Source organism: Rhinoderma darwinii, chromosome 5, assembly GCF_050947455.1.
Source record: "Rhinoderma darwinii isolate aRhiDar2 chromosome 5, aRhiDar2.hap1, whole genome shotgun sequence".
Classification (NCBI taxonomy): Eukaryota; Metazoa; Chordata; class Amphibia; order Anura; family Rhinodermatidae; genus Rhinoderma; species Rhinoderma darwinii.
In genome coordinates, this window is record NC_134691.1 from 123,731,656 (window position 1) to 123,757,694 (window position 26,039).

The 26,039-nt window shown below is 37.2% G+C and overlaps 1 protein-coding gene across 1 annotated transcript in view; it reads left to right on the forward strand.

Moving 5' to 3' along the window:
• DOK6 (docking protein 6) overlaps positions 1-26,039 on the forward strand; it is a 600,408-nt gene that overhangs the window by 214,444 nt on the left and 359,925 nt on the right. The window contains exon 2 of the mRNA XM_075828380.1: positions 13,684-13,791. Within this exon, the coding sequence (XP_075684495.1) occupies positions 13,684-13,791 (108 nt within the window). The remainder of the gene's footprint in view (positions 1-13,683; positions 13,792-26,039) is intronic.

Below are 26,039 nucleotides of genomic sequence, written 5' to 3' on the forward strand. Positions count from 1 at the left end.
TATGTGGCCGATGTCGCACTGATAAATGGCGCCCGATCTTATTCGCTTTTGGACACTGAACAATTTCTGTCGCTACAGTCTGAGAGCCAGAACTTTTTTTATTTTTTCTCCACCGGAGCTGTTTGAGGGCTTATTTGTTGCGGAACAAGCTGTAGTTTTCATTGGTACCATTTTAGGGTACATGTGATTTTTTTCATCACTTTTTATTAGACTTTTTTTGGCAAGCAAAGTGACAAAAAAACTAATTCTGACCATGTTTTTTGTATTTTTTTTTTTTTTACATTGTTCACTGTGCGCTATAAATGACATTTTACTTTATTCTGCGGGTCGATATGATTACGGCGATACCATATGTATATTTTTTTATGTTTTGTAGCGTTTGCGCAATAAAATCACTTTTCAATAAAATTATTTATTTTTTGTGTCACCATATTCTGAGAGCCGTAACTTTTTTATTTTTCAGTCAAAAAAGCTGTGTAAGGGCTTGTTTTCTGTGGGACGGGTTGTAGTTTTTATTGGTACTATTTTGGGGTACATGCGACTTTTTGATCACTTTTTATTCTATATTTTGTGAGGGTTGATGACCAAAAAATAGTGATTCTGACATTGTTTTTTAATTATTTTTTTTGCAGTGTTCACCGTCCGGGAAAAATAATATTATAGTTTTATAGTTTGGGTTGTTATGAAAGCGGTGATACCAAATATGTGTACACATTTTTTTAACATTTTCATTTTTTTCCTATAATAAAAGACTTATTATAGGATAAAAAGCATTTTTTGTTTTTGTAACTTATAACTTGCTTTTACACTTTTATAAAACATTTTTATAACTTTTTTTTTTTTACTTTTTACTTTTTTTACTTGAAGACCTGCAGCACTGATGGCTGCTATAATACATTACACTACCTAGGTAGTGTAACGTATTATAAACTGTCAGCTGGACGCTGAGAGTCACACTGACAGGAAGCTTATGAGGACCGTCCTCCGGCTGGTTATCATAGGCTTCCGTGCATGGCAGACCCGGGGGTTAAAAATGAAATTAGATTGTGGTCACAGATACCAAGGCTTTCACAAACAGTGACATTCACAATAAGCTCTGCATTGTTAAAAATCACCAGATTTAACAAAACATCACTTCTTATTTGTTTTATTTGGTCATATCTAAAAACAGGACAATTAAAATTATAATCCTGGGACCACGCTTACACATTTAAAAACTCTCGGGTTCTTAATCATAGCTTAGTTACCCAGTTGTGAGTTCACATTTTTATACCCCACATCTTAAGTCAAATGATTTCCTGTGGGTTGGGCTAAAAAAATGAACCATTTCAGTACCATAATGTGTGGCATAAAAAATAAAAAACAAGAAATAAAAAAAAGAAAATAGAATTGGTACTATAATAGACATTTCAGAAGAATAAAAACTAAATTTGTCTTCAGTATGCAGGCATTACCATATGAAAAAAGCCTCTGATACTGTTTCTAAATGGAATTAATTTTATTACACCTAGTTTATCGCAACACAATCATGCTATATATATATCCCATATAGATAGAAAGCTTCATTGATAAAGTTTAATATAGTTAATAAAATAATTCCCCTTACAAAATGCTTTATTATTAAAAAAAAAAAAAGTTACACATATTTGGTATCGCCGTATCCGTAACGACCCCAACTATAAAGTTATTACATTATTTAACCCACACGGTGAATGCCGTAAAAAAATAAAATAAAAAACAATGCAAAAATTGCTGTTTTCTGTGAATCCTGCCTTAAATGCGATAAAAAGTGATCAAAAAGTCTCATTTACTCCAAAATGGTACCAATCAAAACTACAAGTCGTCCTGCAAAAATAAAAAAAAGCCCTCATACAACTGCATTGGCGGAAAAATACAAATTTGGCTCTTGAAATATAGAGACACAAAAACAAATAATTTTAATAAAAAAATGTTTTTACTGTGAAAAAGTAGTAAAACATACAAAATCTATATAAATTTGGTATTGTTGCAATCCTAACAACCCACTTAACAAAGTTGTTTTGTTATTTATACCATACGGTAAACGGCGTCAATTTAGGACACAAAAAAGTGTGCCAAAATTGCTGTTTTTTTATTCCCCCCCAAAAAAAGATAATAATAGTTAATCAATAAATTATACGTACCCCAAAATGGTGCTAATAAAAAATACAACTTGTCCCGCAAAAAACAAGACCTTATACAGCTGTGTCAACGTAACAATAAAAAGTTATAAAAAAATAGCTTGGTCATTAAGACCTAAAATAGGCTGGTCATTAAGATGTTAAATATACAATGAACTGAAAATAATTACATCTGCCCCGCAATTTTGTTCTTTTATATATATATATATATATATATATATATATATCCTATATAATTACAGCTCAAGAACCAAGCTCATACATATATACGGCACCAAGCACAATACATAAATACATCCCCAGAACCAAGTTCAGAACATAAATACAGCAGCGGACCAAAGCACAATACATAAATACAGCACCAGAAACAAGCACAGTACATAAATACATCACCAGAAGAAAGCCCAGTATATATATACAACACAAGAACAAAGCTCGGTACATAAATACTGCTCCAGAACCAAGCTTAGTACATAAATACAGCTCAAGAACCAAGCTCAGTACATAAATACAGCTCAAGAACCAAGCTCAGTACATAAATACAGTACCAGAACCAAGCTTAGTACATAAATACGGTACCCGAACCAAGCTCAGTGCATAAATACAGCACCAGAACAAAGCTCAGTACATATATACAACACCAGAACAAAGCTCAGTACATAAATACAACATGAGACCCAAGCTATGTACATATATATACAGCACCAGGACCAAGCTCAGTATATAGATACAACACCAGAACCAAGCTCAGTACATAAATACAACACCAGCACAAATACAGCTTAATTTTGTGCAACCCCTGCCGTATAGGTATGTACAGCGTAAAACTACAGCTTCCAGCATGGCCCAAACAATAGTAAGGATATGCTGGAAGTTGCTGTTTCACCAAAAAATAATCATACCACCCATCATCTCGCTGCAGATCATACAGTGACTACAGTGCTGATTATAGGCAGAATAAACATTTACATTAAGTGAATCACAGGTGTCGTCTTCTCAGATTTCAGTTGATCTTTTTCTCTTTTCTTCTCCATCCGGTTCAGACCTCGATGTTGACTTCTCCCGGCCACATCTTATTTCTGCAGTTTGCCGCTCAGATGTCTTCAGCTTCTCACTTTTCAAACATTTCTGCACCTATAACCGAAAATAAAATTATCATGGTGCCACACACTATGCCCCTAAATATAATAGCACCATACACTGCACCTCTAATTATAAGAGCGCCATACACTGTAACACACACAGAGTGCTCCCTTTAGATAGTGCCCCCGATAGAGTTCCATGTAGATAGTGACCCCCATAGAACCCCCTGTAGATAGTGCCCTACATAGTTCCCCCTGATGATAGTGGCTCTCATAGATCCCCCTGTAGATAGTAGTCCCTGTAGATAGTGCGCCATATACAGCCCCCTGTAGATAGTGCCCCAAATATAGCCCCTGTAGATAGTGCCCCACATATAGCCCCCCTGAAAATAGTGCCCCACATATTTCGCCCTGTAGATAGTGCCCCACACATAGCTCCCCTGTAGATATTGCCCCACATATAGTGCCCCCTATAGATAGTGCCCTACATATAGCCCCCTGTAAATAGTGCCACTCATATAGCCCCCCTGCAGATAATGGCACTCACACTTTTAAGAGAAAAAAAACCTTTACATACCCACCTGATCCTGTTCCCGCACTGTCCTGTGGCAATGCAGGCCTGCTCTCTTCTGAGCAGATCTGCTGGGCCTGAATGACGCAAGTCGCGCCACTTATGTAGTTGAAAGGCGTTGAATGACAAGGCAAGTCATTCTGCCCTGCCAATCAGCGCCTTTCAACGATGCAAGTGACAAGATGATGTCATCATGCCACTTGTGTCATTGAAAGGTGCCAAATGGCCAGGCACGGAACATGCCCGGCCATTCAGCGCTTATGCATGTAATGGCATCTGCGTCCTATAGACGCAGGTACAATTATAGTGCAGGCGGGGGTGACGGCGGTTGGTTTCAGTGGCACCGCCGCCCCCAGAGAGAGGCAGCAGGCCGCCGCCTGAGGCAAGAAGCTCATTTGGCTTCATGGATGGTGCGGCCATGCCCAGTTATAAGTTGTGTACCCAAGGTTGTAGTATAGTTCAGTCTATGAAAGATGTTCATAAATTACAAGCTGACTTGGATACACTGAGTGTTTAAGCATCCACTTGACGAAATGAGGTCCAATGTGGATAAATGTAAAGTTATGCACCTGGGTACTAATAATCTGAATGCATCATATTTCCTAGGGGGAGCTAATCAGGAAGAGTCACTTGTTGAGAAGAATCTGGGTGTACTTGTAGATCATAGACTAAATAACAGCATTCAATGTCAATCAGCTGCTTCTAAGGCCAACAGGATAGTGTCGTGTATTAAAAGAGGCATGGACTCGCAGGACAGGGATATAATATTACCACTTTACAAAGCATTAGTGCAGCTTCATCTAGAATATGCAGTTCAGTTCTGGGCTCGAGATCATAAAAAGGATGTCCTGGAGTTGGAAAAAAAATACAAAAAAGAGCAACTAAACTAATAAGTGGCATGGAGTATCTTTGTTATGGGGAATGATTAACTTGTATAAATATATGAATGACCCATACAAGTAATATAGTGAAAACCTTTTCTATGTAAAATCCTCTTAAAAGACTAGGGGGCACTACCTCGCCCTGGAGAAAAAAAGCTTCAATCTCCAGAGGTGACAAGTCTTAAGAACTGTGAATCTGTGGAATAGGAGCTGGTCAACGCAGGGCTTTAAAAAAGGCTTTGATCAATTCTTAAAACGAAAACATATCAGTGCCTATGTCACTATATACATTTCTTGTTTGAATGTTGATTCAGTCTGATCGCCACTTGGAATCAGGAGGGAAATGTTTTCTTTTAGGGGAGATTTGTTAATGCCATAAGGGTAATTTTTTTATTTTTTTTAAACCTTCCTCTGGATTAATATGGGTAAAACAAAGTTATTTAGTTTACCCATATCCCTTCCCATTATCTTATTCCATGGTTGAACTTGATAGACATGTATTTTTTCAACCGTACTATGTAACAATCAAACATGGGCAGAGGTCAACAGTGGAGGGAAAAATTGGGGAAACACCCTACAAAACGTCAGGAATGGAAATTACCTTCAACACTTATGTTGAAAATAAGTACCCACATACTAATGGGGACCCTCAACTAAAATATGTATGTGAGCCGTCTTTCATACTTATAAATAGTGATTTGTTTTTTCCTCTTTGCATCACCTTCTTACTCTGAGTGTCTCTGCTGTAGTTTATTTTCTGGGTTGTATTGCACATGAGGTGATTATGCATTAGTAACTAATGGATGCTTTACGGAACTCACTTACAGGCAACATCTTGAGGCCAGAGACTTCATTTTGATGGCATGATACCCTTATGCCCCTGTCCTACCCCATGCCTCTGAAAACAGCTTAGTTGGTACTATAAAGGACACTACAGCAAGGTTTGGGACTGACCCCTCTCACAGCCTACAAAAATCTATTTAAGAATGAAGATCCTCCCTTCTTAAGACAAACAAGAAAAACCCCTATATATTAGGACCTTATGGTTGAAAACTACTTGACTAATTTAACTATGTTTTGTAATAATCAATGCTAATTTCCCCTTTGTCTTTTTTATTTGACTAGTTATTTATTTTATTCTTATTCTTCCCAATTTTTTTCTTTATATTTATAGTCAAGTGCTAAATAGCTGTAATAACATGCTTTGTCTAAAAGTATGGTAATGTCTTTTGTACCACATTTATGTGAGTTGATGATTTTTTTTAAATTGTTTGCAGCTTATTGGATTCATGTGCCTGCTTAGCTGCCACTTTCTGTATTTGCACTTAAATTGTTATTTTGCATTTTGTAAAAATTCTAATAAAAACTGATTTTAGAAAAAATAAAATGTTGAACATGTAGTGAAAGCATCTGGATAGCAATTTTTCTTTATCTTCTGTGTCCTTTGTTAAAAAGTGAGATTGTTTCCTGTTCTATTTTGCAGCTGTGATGCTTTCTCTTCCCCCTTTCATTGTGGAAAGTTTTGAATAGGGCGTAAGTGATGTACATAAAAAGAAAATTCCTTATCACAGCTCCGTACTGTCAGTAAATGTTTGCTAATTCACATCTGAAATCTTTATTGTGTATTTGACAACTTTCAATGGTGACAAAAATAATGAAAGGCAATTTGTGGATCCCCCCAAAAATGTATTTGAAAAAAATGGACGAGTAACAAGTCAAGCGCCATTGTGTTCACTAATGTTTCATATTTAGTGACAGCTGAGATCTTAAAACCATGAGTAATTAATACAGTTAGGCCCTGTTCACATACAGCATTTATTTGACGTGTATTTTGGCGTGCTTTATGTGCCGATATACACGGCAAAAGATGCTGCATTACGCATTGCATTCAAATCAATGGAAAAGCGCAGTTAGTACATACATCGCGTTTTTTTACGCAAGCTCATTTAAAATAACGCATTGTGTAAAAAAAGAAGCGTCAGGTCAATTCTTTGACGCGTAAAACGCACCAAAAACGCGCCAACTGCTCCCACAGTCAATGCGAGTCCTAATTGCGTGCCAAAAAACTTGCAAAAAAGCGTACACAAAATCTGTCAAAACCACATGGAAAATGAGTCAAAAACGCCTGTATTTTAAAAAGAAAAATATTTGACACGTTTACACGCCATATTTTTTTAGCACCGTGTGAATGCACTTACTATTTTAGTATTTTGGAAAATTTTATAACTTTTCTTTATGCAAAGAATAAGCTTGCTTAACCAGTTCAGGAGCTGCCTATTTTGAGCCGTCAGGACCAGACACCTTTAAGCCATTTTTAGCGCGCGTTAGTTGCTAGAACTTTTTTATTTGTTAGGCTAGCGAAAAAATACTGTTTTCTTTTTTTAAGCATTTTTATACATCCTTTTTGCTATTTTAGAATATTTAAGCTTACATAATATAGTTCTGGTAATAACATAGTTTTACCCTAAAAAAGGCCTTTTATTTGTGATCATCTTTGTCTACCATAAATTATTATTTATTACATAACTATTTTAGGGTAATTGGTTCAGTGCTAGCATTACAAAAATGATTAAGAACTTTTTTGTTGGGTGGGTATTTTATGTGAATTTATTATACTTTATTTTACTTTTATTTTTTTATTATATCTTCGTCCCTCAAAGGTCAGAAAACACCTTTCGGCTAAATCAGCCCTATTATACTATTAGACTATTGTCACTGTTAGGGCTTGTCCACACGTAATGGAATTGCTGCAGAAAATTTCTGCAGCAATTCCGCAGAAAGAAGCCGAAATTTTGCTGTGGAAAAACGGCACCATTTCCTGTATTTTCTATTGCAGAAAATGGTGCGGATTTTGCGGCGGATTTCTCCGTTTTGGGAGATAGTGACATCTCCTCTGAAAAACGCAGCAATTCAGTCCACTTTCAGCAGCAGGAATTGACATGCTGCAGTACGAAAAATATGCACCACAGGTCAATTTCTGGTTGGAAATTTTACGCAGCGAAATCGCAAGTAAAATCTCACCCGTCACATCATCACCGGGACCAATAGAGGCAGTGGCCCTGTTGCTGCCTCTATTCTATACGCAGCGCTCATTGAGCGCTGTGTACAAGAGATCAGAGAAGAAAGAAGTAGTGAAAACTGCTTCTATCTTTTCTCCAGGATCTCTGACTGCCGGGCACTCGACATTTAGCTGCCCGATCGCTCGATATACTAGATATACCATGGAGTGGGTTTTAAGGACTTGGACTGCCCGCCGTATAAATACCATGGATGGTTGGGAACCAGTTAAACTGTAATTAGGTTTCCACCAATTTCTGTGCTGTAGCTCAAAATCATTGTTCTGCTCCATGGTACTGAAACTTTGATCCTGAACTAGAATATACATTGATCAGCCATAACATTAAAATCACAAAAATCATCAAAATCAGAGGTGAAGTAAATAACATATATTATCTTGTAATAGTGGCACCTGCCAAGAAGTGGGATAATTTAGGCAGCAAGTGAACAGTCAGTTCTTGATGCACTGATCAATGACACTTTAAAACAAAACACTGACCTAAACATTTTTGCAACCCAAGTACACCCCTTCGTGGCAACGGGATAATGTGCCCTGCCACACTGCAGAAACTGTTCAGGAATGGTTTGGGGTACAGGACATAGAGCTCATGGTGTTGACCTGGCCTCCAAATTCCCCACATTTCAATCCGATCGAGCATCTGTCGTATGTGGTCGAAAAACAAGTCTGATCCGTAGAGGCCTTACCTCACAACTTACAGGACTTAACCCCTTCCCGTCACAGCCATTTTTTGGATTTTCGTTTTAATTTATTCCTCCCCACCTTCCAAAAGCCCTAACTTTTTTTTATTTTTCCGTCGATTAAGCCATATGAGGGCTTGTTTTTGGTGGGACCAGTTGTAGTTCTTCATGGCACCATTTATTATACCATATAATGTACTGGGAAACTGGAAAAACATTCTTTGTGGGGTGGAATAGGAAAAAACAGTGATTCCTCAATATTTTAAGTGCTTTTCTTTTTACGTCTTTCACCGTACAGTAAAAATGTTATGTTACATTTTTTTCTATCGGTCAATGCGATTAAGGAGATACCAAATTTAAATTGTATTTTTTTATGTTTTAATACTTTTACAAGGAAGAAACTAATTGTAAAATATACAATTTGTGTTTTGTCGCCACATTCTGAGAGCCATAACTTTTTTTATTTTCCATCGATTGAGCGTTATGAGGGTTTATGCTTTGCGGGGCATGCTGTAGTTTCTGTTGGTGCAATTTTGGGCCACATGAGCCTTTTTAATCACTTTTTATTGATTTTTTTTGTGAATTTTTGTCTTTTTACAGCGTTCACCGTAATAGTTAGGACTTTTACGGAAGCAGCGATACCAATTTTAGGGACTTTTTTTTTTTACATCAGAGGAAAAATGGTAAAATATATGTATTGCAATATATTGTCATTTTTACAGGCTCTTGTTAAGCCCTGCCAGAGGCAGAGGAGATTAATAAAGGCAGTGCTGGGGGCCTTCATTAAGCCCCTGGACTGCCATGACAACCATCAGAGATCTTGTAGAGTCCCTGCCTCGACCGGTCAAAGATGTTTTGGTGTATGAGGGGGACCTACACAATATTAGGCATTTAGTTTTAATGTTATGGCTGATTGGTGTATAGTATGTATTTTTGTTCTCTTGTGATATTGACAGATGTAACTTTTAAAGTAAAGATGAAATTGTCAGTTCACATAGCTCATACTTTATATTATATTGTTTTCTCAAAGTAAAAGTCTGATGTCATGAAAGCTGATTTGAGAATATAATGTAAAACAATTTGTGGATCCCCCCAAAACATTTTAAAGCGTACCTGTCCTTTCATTAAAATATGAAATAAAATGTTCTAACATTCATGCTTTTGATTGTTTAACTAGTGGCGTTGCTGCTCATACCTTATTCCCCCCCCCCTCAGAGTAGCCTGAACCAGTTGCACTGCTTCTAGCAATTCACTATATTTTTGGGGGCTTCTATACAGCCCGTGAAATCTGCCAGCACTATACATGCTGGCACAACCTTTCCCTTACTTAGGCCAGATTCACACGAACGAGTGAAAAACTCGGACGTGAAAAACTGTAGTTTTTTGCGTCCAAGTTGCACCCGTGCGGGTCCCGTTTTCACGGATCCCCATAGACTTCAGTCTTTCGAGGCAACCATAAAAAAGAAGAAAATAGGACACATTCTATTTTTCAACGGACACTTCACACTGTTGTTTTAACGGCAGTCACATGGACGTATACTATGGTCGTCTGAATTCGGCCTTACAGTACAATCAGACACCTTCCCAGAACTGAAGTCTGACTCTCTTTTAAGCTTGGCATGGAGTGAGACACCTAGTACCTGGCACTTTGGAGCAATTCTATGGTGGTAAAACTTTATTTACAGTTAATGAAGTGATTCACAAATTTGCTATTTGGCAGATGGTCTTTAACATAGAGAGAAGGTAATTAAAAAGATAGTGCCCCGTTTAATGTGTAGTTAAACGTTCGACAAACTTCTGACATGTCAGAAGTTTGGATTGGTGGGGGTCCGAGCACGGAGACCCCCACCAATCGCTAGAACGAAGCAGCTGAAATGATCGTGTGAGCGCTCAGCTGCTTCGTTTCTGTTCTTTTTCTGGAAATAAATGTATCGGTGTACGGACTCAATAGAAAGTCTATGAGCCCGTACTCTGATACATTGGCTCTTACAGGGGTGCTTCAGCTGCTTCGTACTAGCAATTGGTGGGGGTCTCAGTGCTCGGACTCCCACCAATCCAAACTTCTGACATGTCACTATGACATGTCAGAAGTTTGTGGAATGTTTAGCTACACTTTAAGGATACATAAAGACATGTGGATTTTGCTGCAGATTTTCCACGGATTTCACCCTTTGCATTGCATGATTTGAAAATCTCCAGCATACCCGGAATTCTGTGCAGATTTATATCCGCTACACATTGATGTGATTTCTAGTTTAATGTTCTGTAATTTGTTGCAGATTTTGATCCGCATTGAAATTCTACAATGTCTAACCAAATTTGAACAAGTTCTGTTGTAACACAACAATAAAATAATATGCTCCTATCAGAAAATAATTCCTATTCATTCATTATGTCATTAAATAACATATCTGGGATTTAAAGGAGAAAACACTAACAAATAGCCTCTGCTAAATACAGAGAAGTGTCAGTTCCTTATTGTAGGCAATGCAACGAGACTTATTGGCCTAATCCGGATAATAAAAGGGAATAGAGGGTCTTCATTTTAGGGACTTGTTTTATTTGCCAGTGCCAAAAAATATATATATATATATATATATATACTTGCAAAACATGTATTATTTCTAACCCAGTGCCTCAACAATTGATTTTACTGTCACCTCCATAGATATTTTCTAGGTTGTTGATGTTTGATATATTTTATATTATTCACCTGAACTGAACATTGTTTGAATTCCTTTATATTAATATTACTTTTTCTTATCTACTTTATAATCTTTGTATATTGCATTGTACACATTACTCACCTTTTTTTAGAATCTTAAATAGAATCCTTTTCAGGTTATTTTTCAATGTAAAATGTTTCATTATTAATCAAAAGTATTAAATGTATTGACTCAACACGTTATATTTCCATCTACAGTATATATGTTAATAGCTGTTATTTACAAAACCAGCGGAAAATATAGCAACTGCGTGTCATGTAAATAACCAAATTGGGCCTCATGTGTTCCATTTGTTTAATAGCTAGAGCAGTGATCCTCAGCCAGTTGCATTCAGGCCTACTATTAGATCAGTGCCGAAATTCCTCCCAAAACGAAACTTTTACCTTATGTGGCAGTGTTGCATTCTGTCATCCTTTAGTTTTACTTATGTGGGTGACCGGGAAAACCCATCGGGTTCACGATAGTGAATGGATTTTTTTAGTCGTAAGCCCTGCACCCTGTTGATTCTTGCCTATAATATTTAGAGACTTTAAAAAGTCCTGGAAACTCATAAAGACATTTCTGGATCCTTTTTATTTATTTTTATACTGGGAAATTTTCTCTTTCTCAGATTTTACATTTAAGGTGCATTCATAAGTGGCGTATGTGTAAAACGACAATGTATACCTAAAGGAAAAATATGCTTGAACAGATTTTTTTAGTACTTGCATTGCGGAATGTTTTTCCCGTAGGCTTACATTGTAGTACGAGCACATAAGCCAAATGTAAGTATATCTTGAGGGTATGTGCACACACAAAATCAAAAACTTCTGAAAATACGGAACTGTTTTCAAGGGAAAACAGCTCCTGAATTTCAGACGTTTTTTAAGGCACTCACGTTTTTCGGGGCGTTTTGTTATGGCCGTTTTTCTAAAGTGTCTATGAAAAACGGCTCCAAAAACGGCTGAAGAAGTGACATGCACTTCTTTTTCGCGTCTGTTTCTTTACGTGGTAAAAAATGCTGCGTCGGAACAGAACGCTGTTTTTCCGGCCGAAAATAGCCCGTGTGAACATACCCTTAGAGTCAATAAGTTTGGGGAGGAAACAATAAAAAAATTAGAGGTTGGTGAGCATATTTATTGTATTAGACTTTAGTTGTTATTTGAAACAAATAGTGTTAAAATTATTTTTCTGCAATAAAAGCAAATTATAATAATAAAATCTATACACTATATGGACAAAAGTATTGGGACACACACCTCTTAATCATTGAATTCAGGTGTTTTGTTCAGTTCCATTGCCACAGATGTATAAAATCCAGCTCCTAGCCATGCAGTCTGTCTTTACAAACATTTGTGAAAGAATGGGTCGTTCTAAACAGCTCACTGAATTTGAGCATGGTACTGTGTAATAGGATAACACTGTAGAACAAGTCAATGTGTGAAATTTCATGTTCAACTAAGAGTGGTATTATTGCAAAGTGGAATAGTTTAAGAACCACAGCAACTCAGCGTGAAGTGGCAGACCACTTAAAGCTATAGAGCGGTGTCGCCGAGTGCTGAGGCTCGTAGTGCATAAAAGTTGCCAACGCTCTGCTGACTCAACAAGTTCAGAATTCCAAACCTCCCCAAAAACTAACATCAGCTCAAATCTATGCGCTGGAAGCTTCATGGCATATATGTATATACGGATGTAGCCATCTTTATCTTGACTCTGATAACAGCGTGATATCACACAACAAAAGCCATTGAAAAGTCATTGAAAAAGTCAAGATAATGGATCTTTCCACTGTGTATTTAATGTGTTAAAAGTCAAGATAAAGACAGCTCCATCTGTACATGGCATATAAAAAGTTTTTTTTTTAAAAAAAACGAACATATATGTATATGGATGTCTTTCTTAAGTATAATAATATTACACGTTTTGTGTGCTAGTTTATGTTAAATGGATCGTTGTTCCAGAGATTTATTCTAAATGCCATATTGGTGTCAGGAAGGATTTTTTTCCCTAAGATGAGGAGTATTGGCTTTTGCCTCATGGGGGCTTTGCCTTTCTTTGGATCAACATTGCAGAATAAAAGGCTTAACTGGATGGACTTATGCATTACAAACTATGATACTATGCTATATATATCCACACCATTATTTATGAAACGCTTATTGTGAAAAATACATGAAATATAAATTAGCAACGTTACTTTTTAATGTGTGTTTTACCAAATACTAGTCTGAGATATGTTCAGTTGTGCAGAAAACACTGGTAAATTCCAGTGGCAGAAGAGGAGTGTATTTAAAATATCACTATACATAAATGTCAACACAGTAGGATAACTACAGCCCAGTGAGTAAAAGCATAGACTATAAAGTTCCTGCAACCCAAAAATATCTGGATGAAACATACATACTATTTTAAAGCTAACTTTTTATCTAACCTATTAAAGTGTTTTTGTGTTCTGCTCTGCTGCTTTTAGATTACTAAATCTTTCTTCAAGTTAAATTGGAATTTATTGATTTATACTTTTATTCTCAGATTTTTAGGCGCTGCTGGTTAGTTTTTAAGAAGGCCTCAAGTAAAGGACCAAGAAGGCTAGAAAAATTCCCAGATGAAAAAGCTGCATACTTTAGGACATTTCATAAAGTAAGTTTGCATTGAAATAAAGGTATATATATATATATTGTTGTTTAATAATTACATAATTTTATTTCTTAACAAATATATATGGTTTAAAATAAAGACTATGATTTGTGGCCTAATGTCATATTTGCGCAGCACTTTCTGGCTTTTCTCTCCTCTCGACACTTTTGAAAGTGGCAAAGAAAGTGAGAAGGGGTAACTGGGAGGGGGCAGGGACCCCAAGTTTCTGACAGGCGTAGATTTTATTTTCTGTCTTTCGGATGTGCCTATTAATACATTTTGCACATTTCACTGCAACGAAATTCAGTTTAAAATTGACGTATGAAACACAGGTCTTAATAAATGTGATGTGTCTACTGTCTATGATTTATATTCTTATGTTTTAAAAACGGAACATTTATATTAATATTTAATGGTCTATATCTTATTGCTTCAAACTATAGGTTACATAATCAGGTTTTATAAAATCACTAAATGCTATTTACCTTGTCTCCCCTAAACCTCTTTTGTTATCTGTCACATTAAATTTGCTTTAAGTGCATGTCACTTCTTGAGACGTTTTTGGAGCCGTTTTTCATTGACTCTATAAAAAAAACAGCTCCAAAAACGGACATAAAATATGCAGAAGAAAAATGCGAGTTGCTAACAAAACGGTTGAAAATCAAGAGCTGTTTTTCCTAGAAAACAGCTGTGTATTTTCAGACGTTTTTTGCTAAGCATGTGAACATAGCCTTATTGTGAAAATGTGACATGGCTTAAAATGCACCAAACTGCTCCAAAATTTGTTGCAAAAAACTGTTGTAAACTAAGCCAATCGAGAGATGGTATATGGAAGAAAAAAGTGTCATATATCCAGCAAGATGCACTGAATGTATTATACATGCTTTATTATACAGCGTTAGTAAATTTGCCCTAGTGTTTTCATAAAGGCCTTATGTTTATTTAAATCACACTACACAGCAACTTTGTGGATACACAATACTCCAACATGACAACACTACACCTAAACTAAATCAGAAGTATTCATAGATTTTACAGAATTTCTCAGTAGTACAGCTTCAGGCTTTGGGCCTGTAACTTTAAGCAATCGGAGAAATATGATATTAACCAACAGTTTTAATTTCTTCTGTTAGGTTTCATTTAACAAGGGCCATTCCATTGTGCTAATATAGAACTGATAAATGATTAAAGGGTTTTTCTTGGACCATTTGAGTTTAGAAAGTGTTTTATGCAGAGTTTGCCAAAAAGCAGCACATTTTTCTGACTAAAGAGAACTCTGCAAGGTGACGTTATAGAATTATTTATTTTCCTTTTAATATGCTGCATCGGATGAACTTTGTGCATAGTTTAAAATGTATGTATTGGTATTATACAAATGTTGGGCTGCTTTTGGGTAACTGATCGGATTTCGTCTCAAATCTCAGTTTTTCACGTCCGAGTTGCACCGGTGAGGGTCCCGTTTTCACAGATTCCCATAGACTTGAGTCTATTAAGGGATCCGTGAAAACGGAAGAAAATAGGACATGTTCTATGTAACAACGGCCCTGTGAACGGCCCCATTGAAATACATGTGTCCGTGTGACGGACATTATTTTAACGACCGTCACATGGACGTATACAGCGGTCGTCTGAATTCGGCCCAAGAGTGCAGTGTTGTGTAAAGCCAGAAGGTACTGATTCTGACGCCGATTCCATGCTGAAATCTGAGTCGGAGTCCATGTGCATTACACCTTCCATTGTTGTCAATGGGAAATCTGTTCCATAATCTAGTTTATACTGCAATGAAGCTGCAACAACGTATGGCACAATACCCAAGAATATAATACCGACGTCAAGATGACTATATGCTTGTCCGTCCTCCACTTCACCTTCCAATGTGCGTTTTGCTATGTTCTTCCTTCCAAAACACACATCAGAAAGTGAGGTGAAGGACGGACAGGCATATTGTCATTATGACTAACTTGAGTTAGTATTAGATTCTCAGATATATAGTAATACATTTTTGCTGGTCATGATTCTCTACTCTCTTGTGATGTTAAATGTCTTATGTATTTGCATGTGATTTTATAGCAGTAGTTTAAGCCATGCATTAATAAAATTATATATTTTTTGCACTATACTGATTTGGTTAATTCTTAGTGAGTTATAGGTTATATATACATTTTAGCATTTTGTCTAAATATAAATTCTAATAGAGTGCGGGTGAGACGAGTCTAGCGGCATCCGGTGCCTATGCAGTAAGTCGAGGTGTACCGGCTGTACTTGTCTCAGGACTCTTTGATTATAATTTACATTCAGGACTAATATTTTTGAAAGGGGTATGTTTAGGATTCCAAAACCCAGCATTATAATGACATTCTGGTGGTTTAGTGACCTAAAATCTTGTACTGGGTTTCCTTTAAAAAATAATTCAACAGGATCCTTTTGCCATTGAATTTCAATTGGACAAAAAAGGGCCTGCATCATTTTTGTGTCCTGTTGCATCATGTTTTAAAGGTAAATTTGACCAGAAAATTAAACAGTACCTTTAAACAGTATGCAAAAACGCGATATGAATAGAGTCTAACTTTGTTTTTAGCTTGAGACTGTGTGTTTCTTGTAGATCCAATGTTGTATTTCCTTCTGGTGAGTGGGTGTGCCATCATGGAACAGGAGAGCAAACATTTGCAATATAGCTTTATAACTTTTTTCCATTTCTTCTATCGAGCTCAAACATTTCCCTTAACATAATATATATTCTAAAATACAATTCTCAATTTTACAATTTTCCACCCTTTTAAGCCAGTTTAGGAGACGCAGCTATGACAGTAATTCCAGCCTTATGATATTTTTTTTTACAAGTGATGTTTTAGGTTGGTCATAGTAACAAGGTTAAATACTTAAGGATTCAGTCATTTTGTGTATAATAATTGATATTAAAAGGTAAAATCTACAGTTGTTCAATGTTCTTACAGAGTAATATATGAAACAGTTTTAAAAGGCAGTGATTGCTTTTTATTAATAATATTATCCCCATTAATGTTTGTTTGGTGTATGGTTAAAGTCTTCAAAGGGTTAAAATAATGAGCACCTGCTATGCAAAACCCAAACGACATTTTATGGGAATGCACACAGCTTACACGTATTCACTGAACTTTCCAGCTGGTGTAGGCTGTGCATTGGATTCTCTGTTTCTCTCTCTCTCGGCACGTGACCAATTAAAATTCATGTCAGCCATTTTGGTGGCACATATTGGCACAGAAAGGAGATAGGCACATACTTCCTCACACTTGACTACCCAAAGACTATGTTAAGGACATATTACAAATATACATAAGTACATAATTTAATTTCTAATTATTTTTCTATTAATATCTTGCCTTTAATTTATGTTTATTAAATGTACCAATCATCTCATTAAGTTTTCATGCCAATATGACAGTTTACAGGTAATTAACGCCTTTTTAAAAAAAATCTCAGTAGATTCTTTAACCTCTTCCCGCCGCAGCCCTTTTTAAGATTTTAATTTTAGTTTTTACCTCCCCACCTTCAAAAAGCCATAACTTCTTTATTTTTCCGTCGATATAGTCCTATGAGGGCTTGATTTTTGCACGCCGTTTTTACGGAATTCACTGTGCAATTAAAACAACATTAACTTTATTCTGTGGGTCAATACAATTACGGCGATACCAAATATATATAGTTTTTTCTATATTTTACTACTTTTACAAGTAAAAACCTAATTGTAAAAAAGAAAATTTATTTTGTGTCGGCAAATTCTGAGAGCCATAACTTTTATATTTTTCCGTCGATTAAGTGGTATGAGGGCTTATACTTTGTGGGATAAGCTGTGGTTTTTAATAATACCATTTTGGTATACATGCATTGTTTTGATCACTTTTTATTTCATTTTTTGTGGGAGATGAGGTGACCAAAAAATAGAGATTCTGGCATTTACAATTTTCTTTTTTTTACGGCGTTCACCGTGCATGTAAAATAATGATGTATTGTAATAGTTAAGACTTTTACGGACGCGGCGATACCAATTATGTTTATTTTTACTATGCTCTAGGGGGAAAATGGGGTTTTTGAACTTTTAATTTTCTATTTTATTTTTACATTAAAAAAAAACCTTTATTTAACTCATTTTTACTATTTTTATTAGTCCCCCTAGGGGACTTTAACCAGCGATCATTAGATCGCTTGCACGATATACTGCAATACTAGTGTATTGCAGTATATCGTGATTCTGACAGGCTTCTATTAAGCCCTATTGACCGCATCATTTAACGAGTTAAATGAGCGGGATTACGCTCAAGTGTGATGCCGCTCGTTACTCTGAAGTGTAGGCTGTAACATACAGCCGACACTGGCATCGTATGGAGCGGGTTCACTCATGACGTATGAATACGTCAAATGTCAGGAAGGGGTTAATTAGTTTTGTGAGTACATGTTTCTACGTAGCTGGAGTAAGATCACTCTATGAATAGGAGAGCATAGTAAGAGAATTTATAAATCCTACATGTTCTACATTTTACAGTTGTTAAAACATTTCACAAAGCAATAACCAATTACTAAGGAAACTGTTTTTAATTAGTAACGTTGGTCAAATGCCTATTTATTTCCTTTATAAGCGTTATTTTTTTTGTATTACACTGTTTTTACAATGTTAAAATATTTAGTTTAGCCTATCCTCTCAATAATGATTCATACTGAGCTGCCGTTATGTCAGTCTTGTGGGATCAATGAGAACAAATTGTTCCTAAAATGTTCATCAGACTTTAAAATGTATGTGACCCTTGAGCCAGTGTAAAAATTCATTCCTCATGTGAATGCTTCGTAAGATAGAAATAAATCAAGTTCATTTGACAAATGGTTCTAGTGGGATCAAATAATAACAACACTCCTTGACCTGGTTTATGCACTATAAGATAAGATATCAAATGAGAGTCATTCTACCTATACCCTGACATGTCCTTACATACCTATTGTATGTTTTCAACATGAATATGATTCATTAGTATAATGAGTAACAATTAAATTTTTGTTCATAAATGCCTGTTTAATGAAATGAGATGAAATTTAAAAGTTACATGTAAATATCATTTTCATGTGCCTTAAATGATTTTTAATAGAAACATCATAAATGTATTAATTGAAGAGAGTTGATTTGCTCATAGCCAACATCACCAGAGGTCCCACTGGGTGTTATTTCATGGTATAAATGAAATCGTCAGAATTTGTCATTATAATTAACCCCTTTTTCATTTGGATGTACTATTACGTCCTAATTGTTGTGTTATTACCACAATAGGATGGAATCGTATGTCCAGTGAATGACAGGGGCAAAGGTGTTGTACCCATACCATCAGCAGTGGGTGCAGACTCAAATATACAGCCAATATGCCGCTGCAACAGCTGGGATTAGAGTTAAAAAACCTCTTAGATGCTGCAGTCATTAACGACCACAGCATCCAAGTGGCTAGAGAGGTAGGGGGCTCGTTCTGCCACCCAATCAGCGCCCTTTAGGTAATCACGGTGAGCCAATGAATTGCTACGGCAGCCAGGAGCCTAACAAAGGTCCCAAGGCCTGCCATGTCTATTTTTTTTTTTTTATCAGGCACAGTTTATTACTAACATGAAATAATGGTTTGGTATACTGAACATACCAAAGCACCATAACAGCAATCAAAAGATTGCACTGTGAAATCACCTAGTGGGACTAAAAAATAAATAACAAAATAAAGTTAAATAAAATGTATTAAAAAAGTAATTAACGAAAAAAAATATTTTTCCATAATAATTGCTTTTTTGTGCAAAGGTGTTAAAAAAATATTCCTATACATATTCTGTATCGCCGCTTTCATAACAACTCATATATTAAAGTGGACACATAATCTATACTGCATGGTGAATGACGTACAAAATACCTGCAAAAAAAAATAACAGAAATGCTTTTTTTCCATTCCCCACAAAGCAGTAAATAAAATTTAATCGACAACTTATATGTACCTCATAATGGTGCCATTAAAAATTTGACGACTCCTGCTACAAAACAAGTCCTCATACAGCCACATTTAAGGAAAAAACTTATGGCCCTCGGAATGCAGCAATGTAAATAAAAAAGTTTTCCACCATTCAATATTGGCAGGTCTTCCTCATATCCAAGCACACATTCCAGTGGACTACTATCAAGATTCACATGATATGTGGAGTTGATGATGTCGATCACTTCCTGCCAGCACCTGACTAATCTTGGGCAACGCCACATTATATGTACGGTGACCTCTTTGAAGTGGGTCTCTACACAACCACTGCAGTCGCAATACAGCACCTGTAGGTGGAGTAAACCAAGAGCCCAACAGCACCCATGCTGACAGGTTAAGCCACCTTCGCTATGGACCATGTCCCCCCACAGGCACAGCTCTACAGCAACACAAAAATACCACACAACACCACAACCATATGAACAGATATATGAACAACCATATGAACAGCTACTGTGGTCTCAGTGGACAAACTGAGAGCAAATTGGTAGAAACTATAAGGCCTTGTTGACACAGTGCAGATTTGCTGCAGATTTTGCATGCATCTATTAAGTCAAAACCAGAATTGGATCTAGGAGAGCATACCTATAAGCTATAAGGCATTCTTTTATATATTTCTTCTGTTGAGGTTTCGTTCCTTGTTTTGACTTAAAAAAAACACATGCAAAATCTGCAGCAATGCTGCATTGTCTGAACAAAGTCTTATTCAGTCTCCTGCTAATTCAAAAATCCAGGGACAAATGGGTGAAGTGCAGGTACCAAGGTAAAAAAATAATAATGAGGGGACAGACAATATATTTATCCAACAGGTGAAAAAAGACATGGACTGCACATTCACTTTTTCTACATTGATCTATTGATCCTAAGCAAAATGTATAAACATGAACATGAGGTTCTTACAGTGGCGTTCCTATAGGGGTCGCAGCGGTCATAATTGCGACTGGGCCCCGAAGCGAAGGGGGCCCATGGCCCCCGCACCACATCAATGAAAAGTCACTGTAGTAACTTGGGCCCATGCAATAAACTACACAGGCCCCCGTTACTATAGTAACTGACAGTACTCCCCCCACTTTTTCCGGAGTTCAGAGGAGGCACTGACGTCACAGCGCTGGGCGCAGAGCATGACTTCACGAGTGCTGCACCCCCTTTAAAACAGCTGATTTGTGGGGGTCTCGGGAGTCGTACTTCACGAGCGCTGCACCCTCTACAAAACAGCTGATTGGCGGGGGTCCTGAGAGTCAGACCCCGACCCATCATCTATTGATGGCCAATCCTGAGGATAGGCCGTCAATGTTTAGGGACTGGACAACCCCTTTTAAGCCTACCATGTGTTAGGCTTAGATACAGGGTCCAACAAACAGTATCACACATGCACATGGGCCCTATTTTTAAGGCCCTGTTTACATCAGCGTTGCCCTTCCATTAAGGGGTTCCGTCTGAGGTTTCTGTCGGGTTAACCCCTCAACGGAAAGGCAAACGGAAATCTTAGCTTCCGTTTGCATCACCATTGATCTCAATGGTGATGGAAACTTTGCTAATGGGTTCCGTTTGTCACTGTTGTGAACGGGTTCCCTTGTTTTGGCGGAATCAATAGCGCAGTTGACAATGCAAAACAATGGAACCCTGTCACAACGGTGACAAACGGTTACCTTTAGCAACGTTTCCGTCACCATTGAGATCGATGGTGAGGGAAACGGGAGCTGAGGTTTCAGTTTGCCTTTTTGTTGGGGGGTTACACGACGGAAACCTCCGACGGAACCCCTCAACGGAAGGGCTGCGGTGATGTGAACAGGCCCTTACTAATGTTTTTTTTTTGTCTTTGTGTTTTTTTAGAGCTTCGGTCGTTGGACTACGTCAGATTGGAGGACGTCTTTTTTTATCCTCAATAAAATGGTTAATGAGGGTTGTGTGGGGGATTTTTATTTCAATAAACCTATTTTTTCTATGTCTTTGTATTTTTTTTTAAACTTTATCGCTAGTGCCTTAGTAATAGCCGCTGACTGATTGATAGCGTCCACTAATAAGGCGGGCCTAGTGTTAGCTGGTGAAAAGGCTAACACTAACCCCCATTATTACTCCTGTACCCACCGCCACCAGGGGTGCCGGGAAGAGCCGGGTACAATCCAGTACCTGACCATCTGAAGTGATGGTCGAGCACCGGGGCGGCCGCAGGCTGGTAACAGGCAGGGGAAAGGCCAAAAACAGTGGCCCTTCCCACAGTGGTAATGCTAGGCAGCTGCTGCTGTGTTGTATTTGGCTAGTTATGTAAAATGGGGTACCCCACGTAAGTTTTAAATAAATAAATAATTGGAAAGAACGACGTGGGGTTCCCCCATTTTTATAACCAGCCGGATACAACACAGCAGCATAGGGCTAGCATTACCAGGGTGGGAAGGGACACTGTTTTTGGGCTTTCCCAGCCTGATAATAACAGCCTGTGGCCGCGCCAATACCCCTCCGTCACTACAGATGGTCGAGTACTGGATTTTACCTGGCTCTTCCCGGTACCCCTGGTGGCGGTGGGTACCTGGCTAATAATGGGGGTTAGTGTTAGCCTCTTCTAACTATGTCTAACACTGGGCCCACCTTAGTAATGGATGCTGTCATTCAGCCAACAGCTATCACTAAGTCGGTATTAATAAAGCTTAAAAAGATTCAGACATAGAAAAAATATTTTATTGAAATTAAAATCCCACATACAACCCTCTTTAACCATTTTATTGAGAATAAAAAAAACGCTGTTATCAAAGTAGTCCAACAACCGAACGTATCAACAAACACACAAAAATAATTAGTAACACATAAAAAAGCAAAACAATTCTTATACTTACCTTTCCTGGGTCCAGCGCTGGAGCCGCAATGTCAGCGAGATGGGCCCTGTATCTAATCCGATCGTGTGTGATACTATCTGCTGAGCCGCTGTATCTAATCCTATCCATAGCTATAGGGTCATAGTGCTATAGATATGCTGTCTCATATATATATATATATATATATATATATAATTTTTTTTTTTTTTTAGATTTATATATAGACCATAGAACAAAATAACGGCACCAGGACTTCAGAGTAGATGAAACAGGGTGAATTTATTCACCACAAGTGAGCGACATTTCGATTAGTCATAAAACCTTTCTCAAGCTACTGCACGCTACACACAGTGTCAAGTATAAATAGGCAATACATACACTAATCAGTTAAAATCTTGTTAATGTACAATTTCCAAAAAAACAGTTGTATAAATATGAATAACATTCCTTATCAAAAGGCAGTTATTTAAAATACATGGTTTTCATAATAAAGATGTATAGCAAATTCACAATATATAAATACATATTTCAAACAAGTGATGGACAGTGACTTGATTGGCAATTAGGCTGAATCGGAAGCAGGCAGAGGCCACTGAAAGAATATATATATATATATATATATATATATATATATATATATATATATATATATATATATATATATTGTTGAGATAAATTAAAGGAAAGTTGGAGTCCTTTTCCAGCTTACCCAATTTCATCACACTGGAAACTTGTACTTCTCACAGCATAGACAAAGTTGACAAATCAATAGCAGAAATTAAAAGAACTAAGTTTCAACGAGATCTGCGCAATTACGCAAACAACGAGCTATATGAATGGAAAAATAGGGGGAGGAATTACAACAAAATAAAACCCATTCTAAAACAACGAAAATACCAAAGAAAATAAGGACAATATCAAAACAGAGTCAGTTTTAGTTCCACCGAGCCTGATTATGGGGATGGAGAAAACGAGGGAACAGATAATGAAGATTTGAGAGGAAGATTCAAAAATAATTCCAGATTCGACAAAAACAAATATACGTCAAAAAACGAGGCAGGAGAGGCGGCCGTAAGCATAAACACCATGGACTAAGAGCAGAGCTGTCGCCCCCGTACCCGCAGAAATTATCATCCAATCTGAACATCACCAACCTTTCATCAACCATTCTTACCAAAGAACAAACCGAAGTTTTGTCATTAGGTCTTAATTTTGCACCTACTCAAAATTTTGACCCATTTAATACACTATTAGATATCAAGGCTACAGCCTATTATCTTTCAAACCATCCTCTGTACTCTGGACTAAACCCGCTTCCATTACTTTTCACTGCTTTTAAACTTACGAAAATAAAACTTGGAAGAAGTTTCCTGTTTTTACCAGATGCACCAATTTCCAGCGCTGGATCTAATCTTTTATATTCTTTTTCTATGCAAGTACGTGCGCCGACACGAGGACCCGTGCGCTAACCACTATACCTATGATAAGGTGAGCTGGAGGAATCCTCCCTTTTTTTCTGTGTCAAGACCTGATGTAGTAGGATCCAAAAATCAGGCAGCACTCCAAAGTATGAACAAAGTAGAAAAAGGTGCTTTATTGGTCCATATAAACACGACGTTTCAGCTCAACACAGGAGCCTTTTTCAAGTGAGAAAGGCTCCCGTGTTGAGCTGAAACGTCGTGTTTATATGGACCAATAAAGCACCTTTTTCTACTTTCTTCTTACTTTGGAGTGCTGCCTGATTTTTGGATCCTATATATATATATATATATATATCATGCAAAAGCATGATACAGTACCTATTCCTGGATGTATCCAGAGCACGGCGTCCACGCGCATCCATTGGGCATGCCCAAAGATGGCATCCAAACCGGAAGTTCGGCCAAATGGAATGCACACGGCAAGGAAATCCGTACTGCGCATGCGCATATGCTGTCCTTGAATCCCAGTAGTACTGCACATGTGTGGGCTGCGGCGCCAGTGTAAATAGAAATATATTGAAAAATAGAGAATGGACTAAATAGAAAGGATCCATGGGCAATACAGAATCAAGTATTGTGCAACATGTAGAAGGGATAATGGTTGGCACTACCTTTAGCTTGCAGCGTCACAGATTCCTGTGCTTGTGCTTACTGGGACTTGTAGTTCGATAGCCTTTGTGTAGCGGTGCTCAGTGCGTATAGAAGTAAGACTTTAACAAATGTCAACATGTAGAAAAATAGACATCACGGCACTCACCACTTGCAAAAAAAGGTTTATTTTTACTCTACAGTATATTGTGCATGCAACACTGTTAGAAGACAATAGAGCCTACGACCGTTTCACATCCTCCAGTCGCTTTTTCAAGGCATACTTGATAAATACAGAAATATTGAATGAAATGATTATGTAATAAACAATATGGTCCCTTTCCTGACTGTATTCCATATGTATGTCATATGTCAATTTATTCTATCTCCATTATGGTGACTGCTTATATTGGCAGTATCTCTATATGTTGACATTTTTGATATGGGTCTAGCCAAGAAAGCCCAAGTATGATGAGATTATTTCTAGCGATTCTGATAGTCTAAGTATAATGTTGAGTCCCAGGGTATTGCATTCTGATAATATGAATCTAGTGAGCTTTTGTTTGGTATACAAATCTTTGGGTGGATACAGTTGTTAGTTTCCTTTCCATGTGATCTTTGCAGAGTCTACTTGATTCTGTATTGCCCATGGATCCTTTCTATTTAGTCCATTCTCTATTTTTCAATATATTTCTATTTACACTAGCGCCGCAGCCCACGCATGCGCAGTACGACTGGAACGCAAGGACAGCGTGTGTGCATGCGCAGTAGGGATTTCCTTGCCGTGTGCGTTCCATTTGGCCGAACTTCCGGTTTGGACGCCATCTTTGGGCATGCGCAATTGATGTGTGCGTACGCCGTGCCCCGGATACATCCAGGAATAGGTACTGTATCATGCTTTTGCATGATTTATATATATATATATATATATATTATTTTTTTTAATTATTTTTTTCAGAGGCCTCTGCCTGTGTCCGGTTCAGCCTAATTGCCAATCAAGTCAGTGTCCATCACTTGTTTGAAATATGTATTTATATATTGTGAATTTGCTATACAATGTTTATTATGAAAAACATGCACTTTAAATAACTGCCTTTTGATAAGGAATGTTATTCATATTTATTCAACTGTTTTTTCATATTGTACATTAACAAGGTTTTCACTGATTGGTGTATGTATTGCCTATTTATACTTATGCCTAAACCAGTCAGGACGCTGACCGTATCCTCCTGGGTATATCTGGAGATGTTACCTTTCTAAGTGTGCCCACTGTGGAGAATGTGAAGCGAAAATGTAAGGCAGACTCCAAATGGCTGATCTCTCTTGAATTGCATTTATCAACCCTT